Raw genomic sequence first — 24095 nt, forward strand, 5'->3', positions numbered from 1 at the left:
CTTAGTTCTGCTATGAAACCATTGATCATATCCTCAGCTGCTGTAAGAAAATTGCACAGACAGACTACAAACAGAGGCACAACTATGTGGCCCAAATGATTCATTGGAACCTATGCCTCAAGTATCACCTCCCTGCAGTTAAGAACTGGTGGGATCACAAACCTGCAAAGGTTGTGGAAAATGAACACGCAAAGATACTGTGGGACTTCCGAATCCAGACTGACAAAGTTCTGGAACACAACACACCAGACATCACAGTTGTGGAAAAGAACAAGGTTTGGATCATTGATGTTGCCATCCCAGGTGACAGTCGCATTGAAGAAAAACAACAGGAAAAACTCAGCCGCTATCAGGACCTCAAGATTGAACTTCAAAGACTCTGGCAGAAACCAGTGCAGGTGGTCCCAGTGGTGATGGGCACACTGGGTGCCGTGCCAAAAGATCTCAGCCGGCATTTGGAAACAATAGACATTGACAAAATTACGATCTGCCAACTGCAAAAGGCCACCTTACTGGGATCTGCACGCATCATCCGAAAATACATCACACAGTCCTAGACACTTGGGAAGTGTTCGACTTGTGATTTTGTGAAACGAAATCCAGCATATCTATCTTGTTTGCTGTGTCATACAACGTCGTTGTGTCAATAATAATAATAATAAGGGTTGTAAGAGAAGAAGAGACCCCTTGGGTCATTTAGCCCAACCCCCTTCTGCCCTTGTGCCATGGGGGCCGGATAAATAGCTTTGATGGGCCGCATCTGGCCCCCGGGCCTTAGTTTGGGGACCCCTGCTCTAAAACAACATTAATGGTAACCATGGCCTATTGTTGGCACAGGTCTCCTCCCAAAATTCAGCAACTTGGACTTAAAGTTCAGACTAAAACCCAGAGTGGATTCATTGCCCTGCTGCCATGGAAGATACAGGCCACTACTATAGAAAGGAAGGATTTCTGAAGAGACAGAGCTAAAGGGACTGGGAGAACAAAATAGACCACCAAATAAGAATGATTTTCCCTTCCCAAAGAATGATTCCTTTAGCTCTCAAATTCCTGGGAATTCAGAGACAGGAAAGTGCCAAGAGATCAAAGGAACATGGATTGTGTAGGTAAGGCTAGCAGCAAGAAGAGTTCCCCATCCAGGCCCTGGCTCTTTCCTGGGAAATCCAGACCTTTTAGGTTTTGCTCCTGGCACAATTGCTGCTCCTCCAAGCAAGCACAGCAGGAATTCTTTGCAAATTTGCTTGGAGTCCAAACCCAACTAGTCAAGCTCACTTGCAGAGACAAGGGCCTGAGAAGAATCGTTTCCCCAGCTGGGTTTTTCTTCAAGACTCCTATTTTTTCTTCTTCACTCTTTCAGCACTGAATCTGAATTTGTTGCAGGAGAAAAAGAAGTTTATACAGTTGCTGGGGAAGTCCATTTAAGCTTCGAATTGCAGGGACGGGATGATTCTACCCAAACATTAGGAAGGACATAGTTCCTGATGGTTAGAGCTGCTCAACAGAGGAATATGTGTCTTTGGAGTCCAGTGGAGCCTCCTTCTCTGGAGGCTTTTAAGCAGAGGCGGGATGGCCACCTGTCGGGAGGGTTTGGATTGTGTTTCCTCCCTGGCAGAATGGGGTTGGATTAGTCTCTTCTAACTAACTCTACGACTTTATGATTTTATGGCTGGATCCAATAGGTTCCACGGTATCTATGAAAGACTGTATGGTTTATTGAGTACATGCTTGAATTGTTTGAACCAAATAACAAAAGTAAGTAGTATGTATTAATAGTTGTTAATTTTACTAAGCCAGAAAACACTTTGTACAATTGTATTAATGTTACCCAATACTTGCAAACCCTACCACCAGACGAAGACTATAAGTAGTCCAAACCGGTTGTGGATCAGGGGTCTACTCTTTGAAGAAGAAACAAGAAAATAACCAAGAAAGTAGATTACCATTCATCATACTGTGAATGCAACATTTTGATTGGCTTTTGTATCCATTTAACCAAAATTTATATTCATTTATTGTGTATAATACAATGTTTAATTATATTTAGTAAAGGTAAAGGTTTCCCCTGATGTTAAGTCCAGTCGTGACCGACTCTGGGGGTTGGTGCTCATCTCCATTTCTAAGCCAAAGAGCCAGCGTTGTCCGTAGACACCTCCAAGGTCATGTGGCCACTGGCATGACTGCTTGGAGCGCTGTTACCTTCCCGCTGGAGCGGTACTTACTGATCTACTCACATTTGCATGTTTTCGAACTGAGAGGTTGGCAAAAGTTTTAGCCAAATACAACTTGCAATATTGGTCTGGAGCAGCTTGGGCTCATTAAATTAAAGGTTTTTCTTCTTCTGACTTCTGCCATATTGCTGAGGGTTTGCAGTCAATTGCAAAACGAAGCCAAGCAAGAGAGCCCCATACCATGCAACACAACGGGTTCGACAGAAATGGAGCCCTGGTGCAAGATCAATTCTACTTCCATGATTTCGTATGGACTGGCTATGGTCTGATAACATGTTTAGCTTGCAAAACAAGTTTTCGTTCCAGATAATGGTTTATCTTTAATCCTTTAAGGGAGAAACAAAATACTTCAAGAGAACAGTGCCTTAATATCTGCAGCAGCAGCAATAATAATAAGAAAGAAAGTTGGAAGAGACCCTTTGGGCCATTGAGTCCAATCCCCTTCTGCCTTTGTGCACTGAAAGCACAAGCAAAGTACCCCTGACAGATGGCCACCCAGCCTCAATGTTTAATAATAATAATAATAATAATAATAATAATAATAATAATAATAAAGAGGCTTGGAAGAGACCCCTTGGGTCATTTTGTCCAACCCCCTTCTGCCTCCGTGGACCAAAAGCACAAGCAAAGCACCCCTGACAGATGGCCACCCAGCCTTAATGATAATAATATTAGTAGTAGTAGTAGCAATAATAATAATAATAATAATAATAATAATAATAATAATAATAATAATAATAATAATAATAATAATAATGGTTTTAAGAGAAGAAGAGAACCCTTGGGTCATTTAGCCCAACCCCCTTCAAGCCCTTGTGCCGTGGGGGCCAGATAAATGGCTTTGGTGGGCCCTGGGCCTTAGTTTGGGGACCCCTGGTCTAGCGTCTAGATCAGACATGAAGCAACTTTGGCAATCTCTCCAGGTGTTTTGGACTTCAACTCCCACAATTCCTATAGGAATTGTGGGAGTTGAAGTCCAAAACACCTGGAGGGCTGAAGCTTGCCCATGCCTGGTGTAGACTCATACAATCCAGGCAATTCCATCAGAGGGTCTCCATATGTTGAAAATGACTTGAAGGCAGGCAACACACCAACTAACCAGACAGTTGCAGGCAACAGCATGCCCACGAAGTGTGAATTCCCCATGTCTGTTGAAATGTTGCCACGGGTTAAAGAAACAGCTGCAAGGAATGTCTGGAATCACTTCCTTTGGAGAACATTTTGATGGGGGAGAGTGCAAGGTCGGTGTTGATGGGCTGGATTGCAAGAGCCGGGGGTGAGTCGGGGGCTGTTGGAGATGCCATTTCCACTCAATTTCTTTTTCGTTTTCCGACAGCTCCGTCCTGCTCTTTACAAATTGGACAGGCTCTCCTCTTGCCGCTCCAAGTCCAGGCGGCCTCCTCGGTTTGGCCCGAGAGCGAAGTCTCCGTTTCCCTGGGCCGTTGACGTGGCAGCCGTCCACCACCTTCCCCTCCACGCCTCAAGACCGAGAAAGAAAGAAGTAATGAGGAAGCGGCATCAGAACTGCAAGGATCCCAAGGACGGGTCCAAAGACCTCCTGGCTGCCGGCATTCGGCCGAGTCTCATTAGGATGGATGGATGAAAGCCGACATGGCCGCTGACCTCTGGCCTCAGTCCGGCCACCTGGGGGGACTTCTCCGCTCCTTGGATTCAATGAGAGCAAGGACGAAGAGCGCCAATTAGGTCTCCCCTTCCTTATTAACGCCATTCGGCAGCATGGCCCAGAATCACTCAATCAGACAATCCTAGAGTACAAGTACTACAAAGGTCATCCAGGCCAACCCTCTTATTTATTTATTTTATTTATTTATGGTATTTATATTCCGCCCTTCTTTCTCACCCCGAAGGGGACTCAGGGAAGATCACAATGTACACATACATGGCAAACATTCAATGCCATATGAACATAGAGACAAAGACAGAGACACTGAGGCAATTTAACCTTCTCCAGCTTCCAGCTTCCTGAGGGTCTGCTCGATTCCGGCCACAAGGGGAGCTGCCGCTTCATTATCCACTGTGACATCTTGATGGATACTTCCTCATTCCAAATGCTGCTGGACAATTTTTATGACGTCGTAAATTAGTTAACATACATGGCAAACATTCAATGCCATATGATCATAGAGACAGAGACAGAGACACAGAGGCAATTTAACCTCTCCAGCTTCCAGCTTCCTGAGGATATGCTCGATTCAGGCCACAGGGGGAGCTGCCACTTCATCATCCACTGTGATGCCGAGTCCTTGGATACTTCCTCATTCCAAACGCTGCTGGGTGATTTTTATGGTGTCATAAATTAGTTAGTTAACCTCCCCACATAAGTGGTACCTAAATTTCCTATTTGATAGATGCAACTACCTTTCAGTTGCTTAGGTCAACGACGAGCAGGACTATTTTTTATTTTAATAGTCGGGGGCTTACTCCGACAGGGGCTGGCCTCGAACTCATGACCTCTTGGTCAGAGTGATTTATTGCAGCTGGCCATTAACCAGCCTAGAATCATAGAATCATAGAATAGTAGAGTTGGAAGAGACCTCATGGGCCATCCAGTCCAACCCCCTGCCAAGAAGCAGGAAATCGCATTCAAAGCACCCCTGACAGATGGCCATCCAGCCTCTGCTTAAAAGCCTCCAAAGAAGGAGCCTCCAAAGAAGGAGCCTCCACCACAGCCCCGGGGAGAGAGTTCCACTGTCGAACAGCCCTTCTCACTGTGAGGAAGTTCTTCCTGATGTTCAGGTGGAATCTCCTTTCCTGAAGTTTGAAGCCATTGTTCCGTGTCCTAGTCTCCAGGGCAGCAAAAAACAAGCTTGCTCCCTCCTCCCTATGACTTCCCCTCACATATTTGTACACGGCTATCATGTCTCCTCTCAGCCTTCTCTTCTGCAGGCTAAACACGCCCAGTTCTTTAAGCCTCTCCTCATAATGCGCCACGGGCCGGCCCTTCCATCAGCAGGGACACATCATCCAAATGAATGGACTTCAAAATCTCCAGAGAAGGAGGCTCCCAGGAAGAGGCATATTCCATTGTCAAACAGCCATTTCCATCAGGAAGTTCTTCCTCATGTTTAGGTGGAATCTCCGTTCCCGGTATCTGAATCAATTGCTCCATTGTCTCCTGGTCTCTGGAGCAGCAAAAACCAAGCTTTCCCCTGTCCTTAATGTAACATCCTTTCATATATATGGCTCTCATGTTCCCTCTCAGCTTTCTCTTTCCAAGATAGATATCTCAATCTTCCAGAGTTGTTTGTCATAGGGATTCAAGGCTTCTCAAACTTTGGCTATTTTGATGGCCCTTCTCTGGACACATTCCATTTTGTCCATCCCCTTCTTGACTTGCTTTGTCCACAACCATGTTGCTCAGAACTGGACATAGTCTTATTCCAGGTAAGATCTGACCAAAGCAGAATAGAGTGGTCTTATGGCATCCTACAACCCCTACTGATGTAGCATTGGATTTTTCAGCTGCTGCATCACTCTGTTGACTGACATTCAGCTTGAGGTCTCCTAAGACTCTTAGATCCCTTTCACATGGATTGCTGTCGAGCTAGGTGTCAATCATCCTATATACAGTAGAGTCTCACTTATCCAACACTCGCTTATCCAACGTTCTGGATTATCCAACGCATTTTTGTAGTCAATGTTTTCAATACATAGTGATATTTTGGTGCTAAATTCGTAAATACAGTAATTACTACATAGCATTACTGCATATTGAACTACTTTTTCTGTCAAATTTGTCGTACAACATGATGTTTTGGTGCTTAATTTGTAAAATCATAACCTATTTTGATGTTTAATAGGCTTCTCCTTAATATCTCCTTATTATCCAACATATTCACTTATCCAACATTCTGCCGGCCCGTTTATGTTGGATAAGTGAGACTCTACTGTATGTGCATGTTGTACCTCTAGGCTGCAGGGCACCTTAAAACCACACTTGAGCCCCAGAGAATAAGCAAGCAAGCTGTTTATTGAAGCAAGCAGTAGCGAATAAAAGTTCAAAGTCAATATAATGAAGTTTAAATCCACAAAGAACGAAACACTTGAGAATCTTGAAGCAAGAGTCTATAAAAGTCACTCAAAGAACAGAGTCCAATCAGGATATCAAAGTAAGTCCCAATGAAGGTATCAAGATTAGTCCAAACCAGATATCAAGGATAATCCAAGGCACAGAGTCAAACTGGAACACAGGAGGTGACACTTCAAGATTAGTCCAACTGCAGGAAATAAAATGGAATTCACAGGAACAAGAAGCAAGGATCTCTCTCTTTCTCTCAATGAGCAATGTTACCACCTCTGAATCTGTCAGAGAAAGCAGCCCTTCTTAAGGAAAACTCAAGGTCTCTTCCCGTGAGATGTCTGCTCAATATTTCGTTTCAATTAACAATAGTTTGCTGCACCTGAAACACCCCCTTTCTTTCCTCTGCTCGTTTATCACTCTCTTCCTGTCAAGCTCATTAGCCTTATCAATAACAGAATCCAAACTAGAATGCCCACCTGGCAAAAGCTCAGATGGAGGCTGGGCTACAACAGTGCATTTCATTTTTGTTGCCAAAGTGTAGTACATTTGTCCTTGTTCAAATTCACGTTGTTAGTCTTGCCTCAGCTATCCAATCTGTTGAGATCATTCTGGATTCCGATTTTGGATCTGGCGTATTCACTATCCCTCCCAACTTGGTCCAATCTGCAAATCTGATAAACATGCCCTCCATTCCTTCTTTTCTGTGGATCAACACCACAGAGCTCAGTGTTTTAGTAGAGGTTCCCAACGGTATTTTAGTAGATATTTAAATCCTCACCTCTACAACACACACAAATGATAGATCCTACACTATAGCAGCATATCATGGTACTTATTGGTGCCAGAAGATGCATCTACACTATAGAGTTAATGCAGTTTGACCCCACTTTAACAGCCATGGCTCAGTGCTATGGAATCCTAGATTTGTAATTTGTTGTGGCACCAGCTATCCTTTGCAAGGAAGATGAAAGGCCTTTTAAAACTACAACTCTCAGGATCCCATCACATTTAGCCATGGCAAGTGATGTCCAACTGCATTCATTCCATATGTTATTGCACCATTAGGCATGAATTCTCTACTGAAAGGTTTGGACATTGTCCTCCAGTGCAGAACATCAGCCTTCAATTTGGTGCTGCAGAAGCAGAGTAACATACAAGGTGCTTTTGGACTTAAGAGAAGTAGACTGATAATGCTGATGCTGATGGTATTTATATTTATTTATACCCCACTTTATCTCCCCAAAGGGGACTCAAAGCGGCTTGACATAAAAGCATTAGTATACAATTTAAAATATGCAAACATACAAGCATTAAAACAGAATTAAAGAGAAACATGATGCACAGATACAGTAGAGTCTCACTTATCCAACATTCTGGATTATCCAACGCATTTTTGTAGTTAACGTTTTCAATACATTGTTATATTTTGGTGCTAAATTCGTAAATACAGTCATTACTACATAGCATTACTGCCTATTGAACTACTTTTTCCGTCAAATTTGTTGTTAAACATGATGTTTTAGTGCAGGGGTCTCCAAACTAAGGCCCTCCAAGGTCATTTACCTGGCCCCTGCCCTCAGTTTTATAATATAATATTTTTATATCAGTTTTAATAATACATATAATATTTATAGTAATATTATAATGTAATACAATCTAATACTAATAATAATACCATATAATAATATTTATTATATATTATATATTACATGTAATATTACTAATAATATTACAGTATAGTGGTATAATTCAATATAGTAATATATAATGCTAATATTGTTCTATGCTAATAATATAATATATTGTATATACGTATAAATTGTAAGCCGCTCTGAGTCCCCTTCCGGGTGAGAAGGCCAGGATATAAATGTAGAAAATAAATAAATAATAAATAAATAAATTTCTGACTTGGGCTCGCCCAAAGTCTGAAATGACTTGAAGGCACACAACAACAATAATCCTAATTAACTTGACTATCTTGTTGGTCAGAAGCAGGTCCACACTTCCCATTGAAATCCTGATCGGTTTGAGTTGGTTAAAATTGTTTTTATTTTTAAATATTGTATTTTTCTTTCGTCGTCGTCGTTGTTGTTGTTGTTGTTGTTTTTGCACTATAAATAAGACATATGCAGTGTGCATAGGAATTTGTTCAGTTTTTTTTTCCAAATGATAATTTGGCCCCTCAACAGTCCAAAGGATTGTGGACCGGCCCTCTGCTTTAAAAGTTTGAGGACCCCTGTTTTAGTGCTTAATTTGTAAAATCATAACATAATTTGATGTTCAATAGGATTTTCCTTAATCCCTCCTTATTATCCAACATATTTGCTTATCCAACGTTCTGCCGGCCCGTTTATGTTGGATAAGTGAGACTCTACTGTACATGTATTGCACACCGTGCATGCATGTGCATAGGCATTTGGTTGTGCTTTCCTTTGTGTGTTGAGTCAGCACTAAGGTTTCTTTATCACAATGAATGCACAACTACACATGTTTTCTGCTGCTCCAGAAACCAGGACTCAACAGAGCAATGGATTCAAACTGAAGGAAAATAAATCCTATGAATCCCTCTGAGGAGCAACTGAGAGAACTGGGGATGTTTATCCTGGAGAAGAGAAGGGCATTGTCCTTCCTCAAGAGAAAGACAGAAATTGTGATGCTGGTCTTCACCTTTCATGTTATAATAAAACTTTATTTATACCCCGCCACCATCTCCCCAACGGGGACTCGGGGCGGCTCACATGGGGCCATGCCCAAGACAATACAATAGACAAAATATAAAAACAACATATCAGAATGCAATTAAACAATGCAACAATAACACTACACAATACAGAACAAAAAAGCAGAACGTAGCATAACATAACAAGGGCGGGCCGCATGGACACAAGGTTAAAAACTCGGGGTAAGAAGAGATAAGAATAAAACCATGGGGAACAGGGTCTACAGAATACATGTTGGGGAGAGAAACACAGGAGGTATATACAATTACTCTCCGAAAGCACACCGGAAGAGCCATGTTTTTAAAACTTTCCTAAAGGCTAAAAGAGTGGGGGCTAGCCTGATCTCAATGGGCAGTGAGTTCCACAAACGGGGGGCCACAGCAGAAAAGGCCCTCTCCCTTGTTCCCACAAGGCGGGCCTGTGATAAAGGCAGTGGAGACAGGAGGGCCTCCCCAGATGAACGAAGGGCTCGGGCAGGTTTATAGTAGGAGATGCGGTCACGAAGGTAGGCGGGTCCCAAACCGTTTAGGGCTTTATAAATGATGGTCTGCACCTTGAATTGGGACCGGAAAATGAACGGCAGCCAGTGGAGCTCCTTAAACAAGGGAGTGGATCTCTCCCTGAAACTCGCTCCCGTTACTAATCTGGCCGCCGAGCGTTGGACTAGTTGTAATTTCCGGGCCGTCTTCAAGGGAAGCCCCACGTAGAGTGCATTACAGTAGTCCAGTCTAGAGGTAACTAAGGCGTGCACCACCGTGGTCAAGTCAGACTTCACGAGGTATGGTCGCAGTTGGCGCACAAGTTTGAGTTGTGCAAAAGCCCTCCCGGCCACCGCCGACACCTGAGCCTCAAGCGTCAACGCTGAATCCAGGAGGACCCCATGTTGTGCAAAATGATACAGGGACAGGGCTCTTTATTTTTTCCATTTCCTGTTATGTTCGGATCCCGCCCTCCACCGCCTTCCCAGCTCTGCAACTGGGCTGAAATAGCTCTCATATTGATTCCATCAGGGCATGCAAAGAAATGGACTGAAACCCACAAAACCTCAGGCTCAAATAAATTGGCACGGCGAGATTCCCTCCCTGCCCTACCTTAACATTTTGCATTCGGAAGCAGGTTAGGGCTGTGATTCTTCCTTCATTTTCTTCTGGAAGGAAGGAACAATTAATTTTGGTGTGTTGTCGAAGGCTTTCATGGCCGGGATCACAGGGTTGTTGTATGTCTTTCGGGCTGTGTGGCCATGTTCCAGAAGTATTCTCTCCTGACGTTTCGCCTACACACACAGATAGATACCTTCATAAAAACTCCAACCATCACCCAAGTCAAAAAAGGAGCACAATCAAAGCCCCGACAGACTGTGCACAAAGAATCTGCAAACCTCACCTCCTCCAAGGTAAATTCAACCACCTAAACTGGGCTCTACAGGCCAATGGATACTCCACCAGAGACATCAGAAGAGCTGTAAGGCCAAGAAGAAGCCATGAGAGTCAAGACAAAGATCCACCCAGAGGAAAGGTGTTCTTACCATACATCAAGGGAACTACTGACCGCATAGGCAAAGTGATGAAGAAGCACAACCTACAAACTATCTACAGACCCACAAAGAAAATCCAACCAATGCTACGGTCAGCGAAGGACAAGAGGGATCCTCTCTCTTCTGCAGGAGTCTACCGGATACCATGCAGCTGTGGACAAGTCTACATAGGGACCACCAAACGCAGCATTGCCCAAACAAGAGTCAAAGAACATGAAAGGCACTGCAGACTAATTCAACCAGAGAAATCAGCCATAGCAGAGCATTTGATGAACCAGCCTGGACACAGGATACTATTTGAGAACACAAAAATGCTGGACCATTCTAACAACTATCATGTCAGACGACACAGAGAAGCCATTGAAATCCACAAGCATGTGGACAACTTCAACAGAAAGGAAGAAACCATGAAAATGAACAAAATCTGGCTACCAGTATTACAAAACTCCAAAATCAAAACAGTAGATGGGAACCAACACAATGAGGACTTGACTGAACAAAGGATGCCCCCAGGCAAGGGACAAAACATCTCCAATGCCAATTAGGGTGATTAACTGTAACATTAATGCTGGCTCCCAGTGACAAAGAACTCTTGCCACACCTTGGACTCTACACAGATATATATTCTTTCCTTTCCTGACTTAGTTTATCCATACCTCACAACCTCTGAGGATGCCTGCCATAGATGTGGGCGAAACGTCAGGAGAGAATACTTCTGGAACATGGCCACACAGCCCGAAAGACATACAACAACCCAATTAATTTTGGCTATTACGAATTAAGTTTCCAGATCCTATTTTTGTGCATGTCATGATGAAAGCATCTGATCCTGTCTGATCTTGGAAGCTAAGCAGGATATGCCCTGGTTGGCACTTGGATGGGAGTTGTAGTTTGGTGCGGGAGTACCACTCCTTGGCAGAGGAAGCTAAAACCTTGCAAAACTACAATTCTCAAAATTCCATAATATGGAGCCATGGCATCAAATTGTATGAATTCTACAGCGTAGCTGCACCTTTGATATTGTTGCGGGCAAAGTTTACTTTTGTTGCCTTCCTCTCCAATTCTCAAATCGTATCTGCTGTTCTGCTCTTCCCTCCCTCCCCCCTCCGCACATCACATCCTCCTCGCAAGACACTGTTGTGCGCTCTCCGACAACGCAATGTGTTTCATTAGCCACGACTCAAAGTTGTTTTGTTGCTGTCATGCTGCGGAAAAGTTAAACATGCCTGATCAAAGGCCTGTAAACACAGCTTCAAAACAAATGCCCCAGGGCCTTGCCAAAGAACACAAGAGCTGTCGAAAACGGAGGCCCCTCCAAGCGCCCTGCAAGGCTTCCCACATGTGTGGTGCACAAAGAGCATCCTCGGCAAGAGCGTGAAATTTCCTTTCCATCCCCCCAATCTGAAGTTGCTATTTATACTGTCTGTTTTCCAGGCATACAGGCTCCAGAAGAGCTCACAAAGGTCCCTGCTGTGACATCAATGTTGGGTTGCAAAGTACGGGGTGCAAAGTATATTTGAACCTGAAGTGTCAGTTATCTAATTCTCAGTCTTCCTTTCTTATCTCTCATCCTTTTGATCAAGAATCGTAAGAGTTTAGACAGAACTCCAGGGCTATCTAATCCAATCTCAATTCTACCAGGTGGGAATACACAAGCCAAGCTCTCCCAGTAGATAGACATCCAGTCTATTTATTTTATTTATTTACAGTATTTATATTCCGCCCTTCTCACCCCGAAGGGGACTCAGGGCGGATTACAATGAACACATATATGGCAAACATTCAATGCCAACAGACAAACAACATACATTAGACAGACTCAGAGGCATTTTTAACATTTTTCCAGCTTCACGATTCCGGCCACAGGGGGAGCTGTTGCTTCACCGTCCAGAAGTGGCTGTACTTCCTCATTCCTTTCCTCGTGTTTTGCTGGCTGTTTTATGGTGTTGTAAATTAGCCTCCCGCATAAAGCGTCCCTAAATTTCCCTAATTGACAGGTGCAACTGTCTTTCGGGGCTGCATAGGTCAACAGCAAGCCAGGGCTATTAATGGTCGGAGGCTTAACCCAACCCGGGCTTCGAACGCATGACCTCTCGGTCAGTAGTGATTTATAGCAGCTGGTTACTAGCCAGCTGTGCCACAGCCCGGAATCACAGGGTTGTTGTGTGTTTTCCAGGCTGTATGGCCATGTTCCAGAAGTATTCTCTCCTGACGTTTCACCCACATCTATGGCAGGCATCCTCAGAGGTTGTGCCATAGGTAAAGGTAAAGATTTCCCCTGACATTAAGTCCAGTCATGTCTGACTCTGGGGGTTGGTGCTCATCTCCATTTCTAAGCCAAAGAGCCGGTGTTGTCCGTAGACACCTCCAAGGTCATGTGGCCAGCATGACTGCAAGGAGTGCTGTTACCTTCCCACCGGAGTGGTACCTATTGATCTACTCACATTGGCATGTTTTCGAACTGCTAGGTTGGCAGAAGCTGGAGCTAACAGCAGGCGCTCACTCCGCTCCTGGGATTTGAACCTGCGACCTTTCAGTCTGCAAGTTCAGCAGCTCAATGCTTTAACACACTTTGCCATCGGGGCTCCAAAACATATTCTCTCCTGGGCAAAACATCAGGAGAGAATACTTCTGGAACATGGCCATACAGCCCAGATAACACACAGCAACCCATCCAGTCTCTGTTTCAGAACCTCCAGAGAAGAGGTGATCACATTTCTTTGCAGGAGAGGATTCCTGGTTTGAAGTTGAATCTCTCTTCCTGCAGCACCAGAGTTCAAAAGAGTCTCTCTTCCTTCACTCAACCTTCCTTATGATCCAGCTTTCGGAGCCATAGGTTACTATGGGGAATACCATTGCTTTGACTATGCGGACCTTCGCTGCCAATGTGATGTCTCTACCCTTTACTATTTTGTTGAGATTGGCCATTGCTCTCCTCCCAAGAAGGAAACGTCTTCTGATTTCCTGGCTGCAGTCTGCGTCTGCACCTAGAAATACATAGTTTGTCACTGCCTCCACATTTTCTCCCTCTATTTGCCAGTTATCAATCATCTTGGTTTTCTTGATGTTTAACTGCAAACCAGCTTTTGCACTTTCTTCTTTCACCTTGGTTAGAAGGCTCCTCAGAAAAGCTTGTCCCTCCTCAATATGACATCTTTTCCAGAATTTAAACATGGCTTTCCTGACCCCTATTAACCTTCTCTTCTCCAAGCTGGATTTACCCAGTTCCCTTAGCTGCTACGTAGAGGGATTGGAACTTCCAGACCTTTAACCATTTGGGTTGCCCTCCTCTGGATACCTTCCAGCTTGTCAATATCCTTAAAATGTGGGTCCAGAAGTGGACCCAGCATTATTCCAAGTGAGGTCTGCCCAAAGTAGAATGGAGCCCCCTCAATCTGGACACGATACTCCAATTGATGCAACCTAGGATTGCACAGACTTTTTTAGTTGCTGCATCACACCGTTGCCTCATTTCTTCTGCCACGGTGTAGTAACATACATGTCTCCTGTCCTCTGGGGTAAGAGCTCTCCCTCCCAGATGGTGTCATCTGCAAAGGTGATCAGCATGCCTCCTATTCCATCCTCCAAGTCATTGATAAAGATTTTGAGTAGCACTGGGCTCAGGACAGAACTCTGCGGCATCCGAAAGAGTCGCTTCTTTCCATAATAGAAGCCATTGGGAAGTATCCTTTGGGTCTGGCTGGTCAATCAGTTCCCAATCCACCTAACAATAGCATTGTCTAGTCGACCTTTTACCATCTTCTTTGTGAGAATGGTCAAAGATCTTAACAAGATATATTACTTCCAAAGCATACCCTGATCTACCAAGCTTGTAGCTTTATGGAAAAAAGGAGGTAAGATGCATCTAACATGACTTGTCTTTAAGAAATCCATGTTGACTTTAAGTGTGCATGGCATCCCCAACCCACCTAACAGTAGCATTCCATAACACTGAGCCATGGTAGTTAAAGTGGGATCAAGTTGCAATAATTCTACAGTGCAGATGCACCCAGGATATCTTTAGAAAGAAAGCAGGCAGCTGAAAACCAAGATGGAGGGGCTGTCTTCCAAGTGCAAGTATCAACTCAGCTTCTTTTAGCGATGTCCTGTGATAGTTCAGCAATTTAGGATGGCTTCTGCTGAGGGTTTGTAGATGCAAACTGACATTTTGAGGGCAGTTTTCAAGGGATGCCAAGACCCTGGAGGGTCCCCAGGGCCACGCTGGATTTCTCAAAGGGCCACACAGGGTGCGTGGGCAGCCTATATCCCATCCTAAGTGCATGGCGACCTTTCCAAATACGGCTCTAATGGCATCTTTGAGCCATTGACCTGTGTTTTCTATGAGCAAGAAGCTCCCAACAGACTGGTGGCTGTTATAGCAGAGAAAACTGTAAATGAAAGCTCAGAAGAACCCAAAGAGAGGAGACAGCAAGGCTGTAAAAATCACTGGGGAGGAAAAATGGCTTCCACTAAGTGATTTTATATATATATATCTCCTCTTAATTTCATTTTCATTTAAACATCTTCAACATTTAAATCTGTTGTGTACATCTTCTGAAAGATCCTCTCGTTTTTACTTTTAGCTCCTAAAATTCTCTGTGGTTGAAGTGGCCCTATTAAAAGCCTCGCCTTTGCCAAGTAAATCCTCCCCCAGTAAAACAGCATTAAGGGCTGAGGAAATTAGCTGAGAACTGGGGCCGATCCCATCCTCCCATAAACGGGAGGACTTTGACCCATTAATCAGCCTTGGCCTCCGCTTTAGCGGCTGAGCGCCTTCCGGCAAGATCTTCCACCACTAAAAGCACGTTAAATATTTATTGTGCTGGAGCTCTGGAGCTCTTTTCTCTGCCAGGAGGGAACCTGCTTTAAACACAAACACACAGAGCAGAAAGAATGGGAACTGCAAACCCCACTGGCTCCCCACCTGCAAACATTATCTTCCCAAGACTTGGTCCCTTCTCCCAAAACCATGCTGTTTCTTGGTAAGTGAATCTCCAAGACGTTAGAGGTCAGCAAGCTGCAGACCATGCTTCAGATGTATCTGCCCTTCCATTGATTTTCGAGCTTTCTTCAATGCTATTTTTGTTCTGGGGAAAATAGAGCCCCTAAATTCAAAGTAGAAAAAGGAATACAACAGGGGATGTTGGGAGTGGTAGACCACAAAGGCAACTATCCCTAATTCTGCTTCCTCTTGTCACCACCCAATGCTGTTTTTTTTTTGCAAATAAACATGAAGGTGTACATTTAAACACAGCACAATTTAGTTCTGAGTGACAATTAAGCACAATACCATATTCTGTCACTATATGTCACCATTCCAGAATGGTGACACCTACTGACAGAACATGGTATTACGCTAAATTGTCATTTGGTTCCTGCGCTGCTCATGGTCAACTAAATGTTCCCCATCAGACTGACAAACAATGCTCTCATTCCTATGCCCCCAAAGCCAAGAAACTGGGCACAGATATGCTGCACAACAAGCTTTAGCAAACCAATCCTAAACTGCTGAACTATCACCAGGCATTACTAAAAGAGCACGTGGCCCATGTGTCAGGTGTATCATTGATTCTTGAAGCCCCTTCACAATACTATTTTTTCTGGGCCTGGGAAAAATACAGCCCCTAAAGTCAGAGTAGAAAAGGGATATGCAACAAAACTGGGGGTACTGGGAGTTGTAGATCAAAAAGGTAACTTTTCCTAACTCTCTTTCCTCTTGCCACCACACACTTCTGGTTCTTTGACATATAAAGATGAAAGAGCACAATACTCTGCAATCCAGTTCTAAATGACCTTCTTCATTTGTTTAGTCGTTTCCGACTCTTCATGACCTCCTGGACCATCCCACGCCAGAGCTCCCTGTCGGCCATCGCCGCCCCCAGCTCCTTCAAGGTCAAGCCAGTCACTTCAAGGATACCATCCATCCATCTCGCCCTTGGTCGGCCTCTCTTCCTTTTTCCTTCCATTTCCCCCAGCATCATGATTTTTTCCAAACTTTCCTGTCTTCTCATGATGTGGCCAAAATACTTCAGCTTTGCCTCTACTATCCTTCCCTCCAGTGAGCAGCCATTGGGAATTATTTCCTGGAGGATGGACTGGTTGGACCTTCTTGCGGTCCAAGGCTCTCTCAGGATTTTCCTCCAGCACCAGAGTTCAAAAGTGTCTATCTTCCTTCGCTCAGCCTTCCTTATGGTCCAGCTCTCACATCCATAGGTTACTATGGGGAATACCATTGCGTTGACTATGCAAACCTTCGTTACCAATGTGATGTCCCTACTTATGACCATTTAGTGTAATACCATGTTCTGTCACAAGATGTCACCATTGTGGACATTTTATTTGGTTCCTGTGCTGTGCATGGCCATTCAAACAATCCACATTACGTGTTGTCCAAGGCTTTCATGGCCGGGATCACAGGGTTGTTGTATGTCTTTCGGGCTGTGTGGCCATGTTCCAGAAGTATTCTCTCCTGACGTTTCGCCCACATCTATGGCAGGCATACCTCACAACCTCTGAGGATGCCTGCCATAGATATGGGCGAAACGTCAGGAGAGAATACTTCTGGAACATGGCCACACAGCCCGAAAGACATACAACAAACCCAATCCACATTACACTGAAAAACAATGCTCCCAATAAAATGCCTCCCAAAGCCAAGAAGCCAGCCACAAACATTGCTTTGTCAAAGCCAGTACTAAATTGTTGAACTATTACTGGGCATTGCTAAAAGAAGAAAACTCGGTGCTCGCAATTGGCAGAATCATAGAGTGGGAAGACACCACAAGGGCTTTCCAGTCCAACCCCTGCCATGCAGAAATACACAATCTAAACAAAGCAGAAATCCCCTCCATCTTATTTTCAGACCATTCACATTGGAACAAGTCGATCTGCACAGCTTTCTCCAACTTAAAGTTCAGTGGGAATACTCCTCCATCCAATCATGCCTTGAATGTTGTAATCTCAGCAGCCCATCTCGGGCAGGAACTCCTACCTACGCTTGTCATTCTTTAGTCTGCATGGAAACCAGGAGTGATAAATGCCCTTCTGCCCAACTGTGATTGCAGGGAACTGGAGGAAGGAGAAGGGAGGCCAGGGAAATAAAGAGAAGCAAAGACATGGCAGAGATGCAGAGAGAGAGATGGAAGAAGGAGAGGCCGGGAGGTGAACTACATCTTTCCAATGTCCTGCAGGGAAAGCATCAGGACTCCCCACTGAGTCACTTAACTGCGAACAAATGTCCACCTGAACCCAGGGGAAAAATAGACTCCTTCATCTGTGTTTCATTGGCCCCCAACCAGCCACATAAACCCATCACCTGCTGAGGTTCACAAATCCCTTTTTCCTAGAGTTGCATTTAAAATTGGATAGCTAGAGTTGCATTGAAAATTGGATAGCAGAAACCACCAGCAGACCCTGCTGAGTATTGGAAGGTTATTATAAGCAAGGAAGAAAATCTATGCGGTATAGTGGTTTGAGTGTTGGGCTGGAGTCCAATCCCTGCTCAGCCCTGGAAACCGTGGAAATCACTTCAGGCAAGTTCTACCATCTCAGCCTCAGAGGAAGGCAGTGGATTCGCACATGAAGGTTCACCTGCAAAGAGTGATGTCTCCTGGCAGACAAATCAAACTGGGTCAAGGCAGAGATTGTTCCACTGAAGCCAAGAAGACAGATCTGGGTTAAGACAGTCACAATGTGCAGTCAGTATGGCCTTTGTTATGTGCTAAAATCATACTGTATATCTCATGGGTAAGGTCTCCCCCATGACAGCACTGCAAGACAATACTCCAGCATTCATTGACAGCTGATGAGGCGCAACCAAAGAAAGATCCGCCTTCTCCTCCTGCCTTTCCATCCACTCCTGCCATTTAATGAACCCCTGCGCTCTCATAATGTTCTCCACCAGCGCCGGCATTCAATTCTCCGGCCAGCTTTTGTCTGAAGCCTGTCATTACTTCCTAATATCCGCCACTGTCTCCCCGTCGCCTTCGTCCCTACTAACTGCTCTTTCAATAATTGTCTTTCGTCACTGCTGTAAACAAAAGGTAGAGCCATCAGAGCAGATTAACCTGGATGCTTTTCGTGGCGCTGACAACCACAGTGTGCAAGTGTCCCTTGCAGAACTGACGGCCAGTGAACTTCCAGCCTCCAAGGTATGCCACCAGGCCGGAGCCGGTCTTCAGCTTTGCACCCTATATAAAGGCATGTCTTGGGAACTAGAGGCATTTTGGAAAATGGGTATCCAAGCATAAGGACCAGGAGAAGAGTCCACCTGGTTTACAAAAGGAGGTGGCCCATATGGCTTAGGTCCAGGCGATCAAAGGTTCATCTCTTTCTCTATGAACCTAGAATCATCTATATATATAAAAGAGTGATGGAATCCTGGCACCGAGCAAAACAACAAAACTAAACACCCCCCAACCTCGAAATTTCACAACACAATCCATCATCCACGCCTCGAGGTTGAAACCACAAAATATCACATCACGAACCTCCACAGGGCCTAAAAAACCCCAAAAACCAGAGCTATTCAGTGCAATTCCAATGGGCCACACAACGCGTGGCAGGACACAGCTAGTAGAAATATAGAGTTGGGAGATACCCCAATGGCCATCCAGTCTAACACCCTGACAGGCAGGAAATTCACAATCAAAGCAACCTAAGAGGTAGCTGCCCAGTATATTTCATACAATGTCTGCTAAAAAACATCCGGAGAAGGAGACTTCAAGGCAGCAGCATATTCTACTATTGAACAGCTCTTGTCATCAGGACACCCTTCCCAATGTTTATGAAAAACCTCTTTCCCTGAAGTTCGAGTACATTGCTCCAATATGTCTTAGATTCTAGAACAGGAAGAAATAAGCTTGCCCCCTCCTCAATATGACGTCCTTTTCTTTAGGACCCTCAGGGGAAGGTCTTCCCTTGTTCCCACCATCTTCACATGTTTCTCGGTGGCTGCTCCCAGGCTGTGGAATTGCAGAACCCTAGCATTTAATGACTGTGTTGCATAATGGGATGTGCAATTTAGTGCCCAACAGTGTAAACAATTGAACAATTGTATGTGAAACAGAATGGTCAATGGACTGCCCAGTATATTTCATTCTGTCAAGAGTCCTGTCCACCACAATACTATTAAACAGTCATGCACCATATTGAAGTCCAAAGCAATCTAAGGTCATGCTAAGCAGGGAGCCCAAATAAGGGCGAGCCAGAAAAATAGTCCAAAGCTTTCCAAAATGTTCAAAGCTAAGTAATCTCACCAACACTGAGACTGCAAGTCAAATTGTAATCCATACACCAAAGTCAGTAGTTCAAGAGTTCACCAGCAGACATTTGGGCTGTAGCAATTACATCAAAGTTGCTTCCAGCACCTAGCTAATCCACTATCCAGCTACTTATGCAACTTTCCTAAGTGATCCCACCTGTTGCACCCTCTCTCAGGCAACTGATTTGATCTCATAAGTTGAATGACACCAGTTCTTAATTACAGCCTAATTGGAATATTTAGTCCCTGGTTGGCTTCCTGAAACCCTTGATCCTGCCCTGACTTGGTATTCCTGTCTCCTTGGGGCTGCTCCTGCTCCTGGTCTGCAGAGGTGGGTTCCTCAGTGTCAGACTTCTTGTGATGCTGATCTAGATTTCGCCCTGACTCAGATGCTGGGCAAAGAATTCCTTCCCCCTCATCCTTGAACTCAGCACAAGCCATGACACACATTATGTACCAGAACCCAACAGTGGTGGTGAGGACTAAATAAACAGATAAGAAGAATGGCCCAATGTCTTATATGTCTCTCATCTAAGGCACAGAGGATGGGAAATAAACAAGGTGAACTTGAACTCTTAACACAGCAAGGGAAATACAACAAGCTTCACTGAAATCTGGAGGAATGACTCTTATGACTGGAATGAAGTTATAGAGGAGTATAACCTCTATAATTTCAGAGAAATAGGAAAGGAGGAGGAGCAGCAGCATTGTGTATCAAAGATGTTTACACCTGTGAGAAGGTCCATTACGTAATGCCTGGAAGCCAGGCTGAGAATATCTGGGTAAAAATGAATGGGGAAAGAACAACAGGGGTCATTGTGGGGGTCTAAAACAAACCTCCAAGCCAGACTTGGGACCTAGATGAGGTCTTCCTCAAACAGATTACTGCATAATCAGAAAGGGGAGATGTGATCATAATAGGAGACTTTAACTATCCTGATATTTGCTGTGAGACAAATTTTGCTAAAAATATCAGGTCCAACAAATGCCTCACTTGCCTTGCAGACAATTTTATGGTGGAACAGGCAACAAGGGGACCAGCTATTTCAGATCTGATCCTAACCAACAGGGATGACCTGGTATACATGCAGCCCAGAAGTCCAATGTTTTAGCTTTTGGGGCTCTTTGACCAAATCCTGAACACCTAAAAAAGTTAGGGGCCATTGGTTTGTGGGGAGTTTGACTAAAATAGCCTCAAAATGCCTATAGTTGCAATAATTCTGGCTTCTAACTTCTCGACTTCCAGGGTTCCCCCAAAAGGACAGTTTGGACTCAGTCAATCTTAAACAATAAATTTTAAATGTACCTTTTGTTGGACGGTCTGATTTCCTATTTTTTAATGTTTGTTGTATGCTTCTTAATACAGTAGAGTCTCACTTATCCAACGTTCTGGATTATCCAACGCATTTTTGGAGTCAATGTTTTCAATATATCGTGATATTTTGGTGCTAAATTTGTAAATACAGTAATTACTACATAGCATTACTGTGTATTGAACTACTTTTTCTGTCAAATTTGTTGTATAACATGATGTTTTGGTGCTTAATTTGTAAAATCATAACCTAATTTGATGTTTAATAGGCTTTTCCTTAATCTCTCCTTATTATCCGACATATTCGCTTATCCAACGTTCTGCCGGCCTTTTTATGTTGGATAAGCGAGACTCTACTGTACATGTAATTTAATGTTCTATATTTCATATATTTCAACTATGTTGTATCCTGACTTGAGCCATAAGAAGAGTCGAGTAAGAAATAAAAATAAAATTGTTGTTGTGGTTGTTGTTGTTATGTGACCTGATTTTTGCTGTGTCCAGATATGCCATGGGTGGTGTCATGGGCACAAAATCTACCCTTCATGCATGCATTTTAAGGCATCCAGGTGTTGTTGCTGTTGTCGTTTCTATTTTTTGGTGTGTCTAGATATTTTGGGAGCAAATACTGCCCATGCATTTCAAGGCAAAGGAAATAATCTTTTCTCGGTTGGCCTCAAGGCAAAACCCAGGACTGTGGAGGGGTTGGAAGGAGCGGATTTGGGAGCGAAGAGAGATGGAGGGAAGCAGAAACAAATAAACCCGACACAAGCCAGAAAGTTTGATGGAGGGGCCCGTTGGAGGCTGGGAGATTGCTATTAATGGAGAGCTCTCTCTAATTGCTTTTGTGTAATTGGCGGCTGCTAGGCGGAACTGGGTAATAAATGAAATCCAATTACATTTTCTCTCCGTATTTATTTTATTAAGTAGAATTCGTCAAGTGAATGAAAGGCCCACTTCAAGGTAATGGCTCGTGACTGAGAAGGAGGCAGCCTTCATTTTGCCGCCTGGCGACTCAACTGCCGGCGCCCTTCTCCTCCCACGCACGACGCGCCCAGGCATCTCCCATTCCTTCCCTATCCCAATCTACGCACAACCGGGACATTTCCGCACTGCACGACTATAGTGCTGTGATGACACTTCCATGGTTGTGATGCCATTTGACCCTGGGATGTATATTCCTCTCTTTGCGTATACCTGTTTCCCCGAAAATAAGACAGTGTCTTATATTAATTTTTGCTCCCAAAGATGTGCTAGGTCTTATTTTCAGGGGATGTCTTATTTTTCCACAAAGACGAATTCACATTTATGGTTGAATTTTTAAAAATGAAAATGTATTATCTACTGTACAGTAGTTGTCATCATAAAACAGCATAACCAAACTGTGAATCCTTTCAAGAATTTCTATATTATATTTTATTGCTATACTGTTTTTAAATTACTATTTTAAATTTCTGTTCGTATGTACATTTATGTTGTTGTTGGGCGTTCCCTGTGTAAGCTGCCCTGAGTCCCTTCTGGGAGATGGAGGTGGGATACAAGAATAAAGTTATATTATTATTATTATTATTATTATTATTATTATTATTATTATTATTTCTTGATACTACCTTTATTTCCATGTACAACAATCTATGGTATGTACATTTACCGATCCTGCATGCTTCCAAACAAAAACTTTACTAGGTCTTACTTTCGGGGGAGGCCTTATATTTAGCAATTCAGTAAAACCTCTACTAGGTCATATTTTCTGGGGATGTCTTATTTTCAGGGAAACAGGGTATGTCTTGTGCCTTCAAATCTTAGAATCATAGAATTATAGAGCTGGAAAAGACCTTGCGGGCCATCCATCCCAACCTCATTCTGGCAAAAAAGAAGGAAAATCAGATTCAAAGCACCCCCAACAGATGGCCATCCAACCTCACAATCTCTGAGGATGCCTGCCATAGATGTGGGCGAAACATCAGGAGAGAATACCGGTACTTCTGGAACATGGCCATACAGCCCGGAAAACACACAACCCTGTGATCCCAGCCATGAAAGACTTTGACAACACATCCAGCCTCTGTTTAAAAGCCTCCAAAGAAGGAGCCTCCACCATACTCCGAGGCAGAGAGCTCCACTGCTGAACAGCTCTCACAGTTAGGAGTTCTTCCTCATGTTCAGGTAGAATCTCATTTCCTGTTACTCCATTGTTCCACGTCCTAGTCTCCAGGGCAGTAGAAAACAAGCTTGCTCCATCCTCACTATGACTTCCCCTCACATATTTATACATGGCCATCATCGTGTCTCCTCTCAGCCTTCTCTTCTGCAGGCTAAACATGCCTGCTTAAGCAGGTGAGGGGGGAAAGGAAGGGGTCTGGGGATGTTAGGAATGGTGGGAGTTGAAGTCCAAAACACTTGGGACGGAGGGCCAAAGTTGGCCCATGCCTGCTCTAGAGTCAACCCAGGTTCTTTGCATCATCTCCCCACCCCAAATTTCTAGACTCATAGACAAGTATATACAGTATTATTATTCTGGCAAGCCTTTGAGAATAGAATGCCTTCCTTTTTTTCAAAAAAGAGCCCTCGTAATAGGGTTCTGGACTGCTTTTAATGGAATGGTTTTAAAACTGCATTTTATTATTTTAATGGCATGTTTTTAAACAGTTTTCAACATTATGGATGGCTTCAATTCCACCCCAGTGTTGGTCCTTCTGTGCATTTTAACAATCCTGTGTTTGTTTTCATTTGGAAGCAGCCGAGGCTCTGCTTGCTGCTTCACAGGCCCAGTTCAGGTCCAAAGGAGAGAGCTCAGAAAATGTACCAAAGCCCATCACCACCCCACCACTCCTGTTAGGCGTTCAACCATGAAATATATGCCTAGGCTGCTTCAGGGAAAACTAGCTGGAAAACCATTAGATTTCATCCCAGATCACATGAAACTTCATTTATGCAGCTGGGAACTGGATGTATCCGTTGCCCACTGACCAGAGAAGTACAGGTTGAGTCCCTCTT

General features: G+C 43.9%; 1 protein-coding gene across 4 annotated transcripts in view; it reads right to left on the minus strand.

Moving 5' to 3' along the window:
* cntfr (ciliary neurotrophic factor receptor) overlaps nucleotides 1–24095 on the minus strand; it is a 645331-nt gene that overhangs the window by 434005 nt on the left and 187231 nt on the right. Inside the window, exon 1 of one of the 4 annotated variants that reach the window (XM_062972625.1) lies at nucleotides 10082–10235. The exons of the other annotated variants lie outside the window; for them this stretch is intronic. Within the exon in view, the coding sequence (XP_062828695.1) occupies nucleotides 10082–10096 (15 nt within the window). The 5' untranslated portion in view covers nucleotides 10097–10235. Of the gene's footprint in view, nucleotides 1–10081; nucleotides 10236–24095 lie in introns of those variants that run through there. 4 annotated transcript variants of the gene reach the window in all.

This window comes from Anolis carolinensis, chromosome 2 (assembly GCF_035594765.1).
Source record: "Anolis carolinensis isolate JA03-04 chromosome 2, rAnoCar3.1.pri, whole genome shotgun sequence".
Classification (NCBI taxonomy): domain Eukaryota; kingdom Metazoa; phylum Chordata; class Lepidosauria; order Squamata; family Dactyloidae; genus Anolis; species Anolis carolinensis.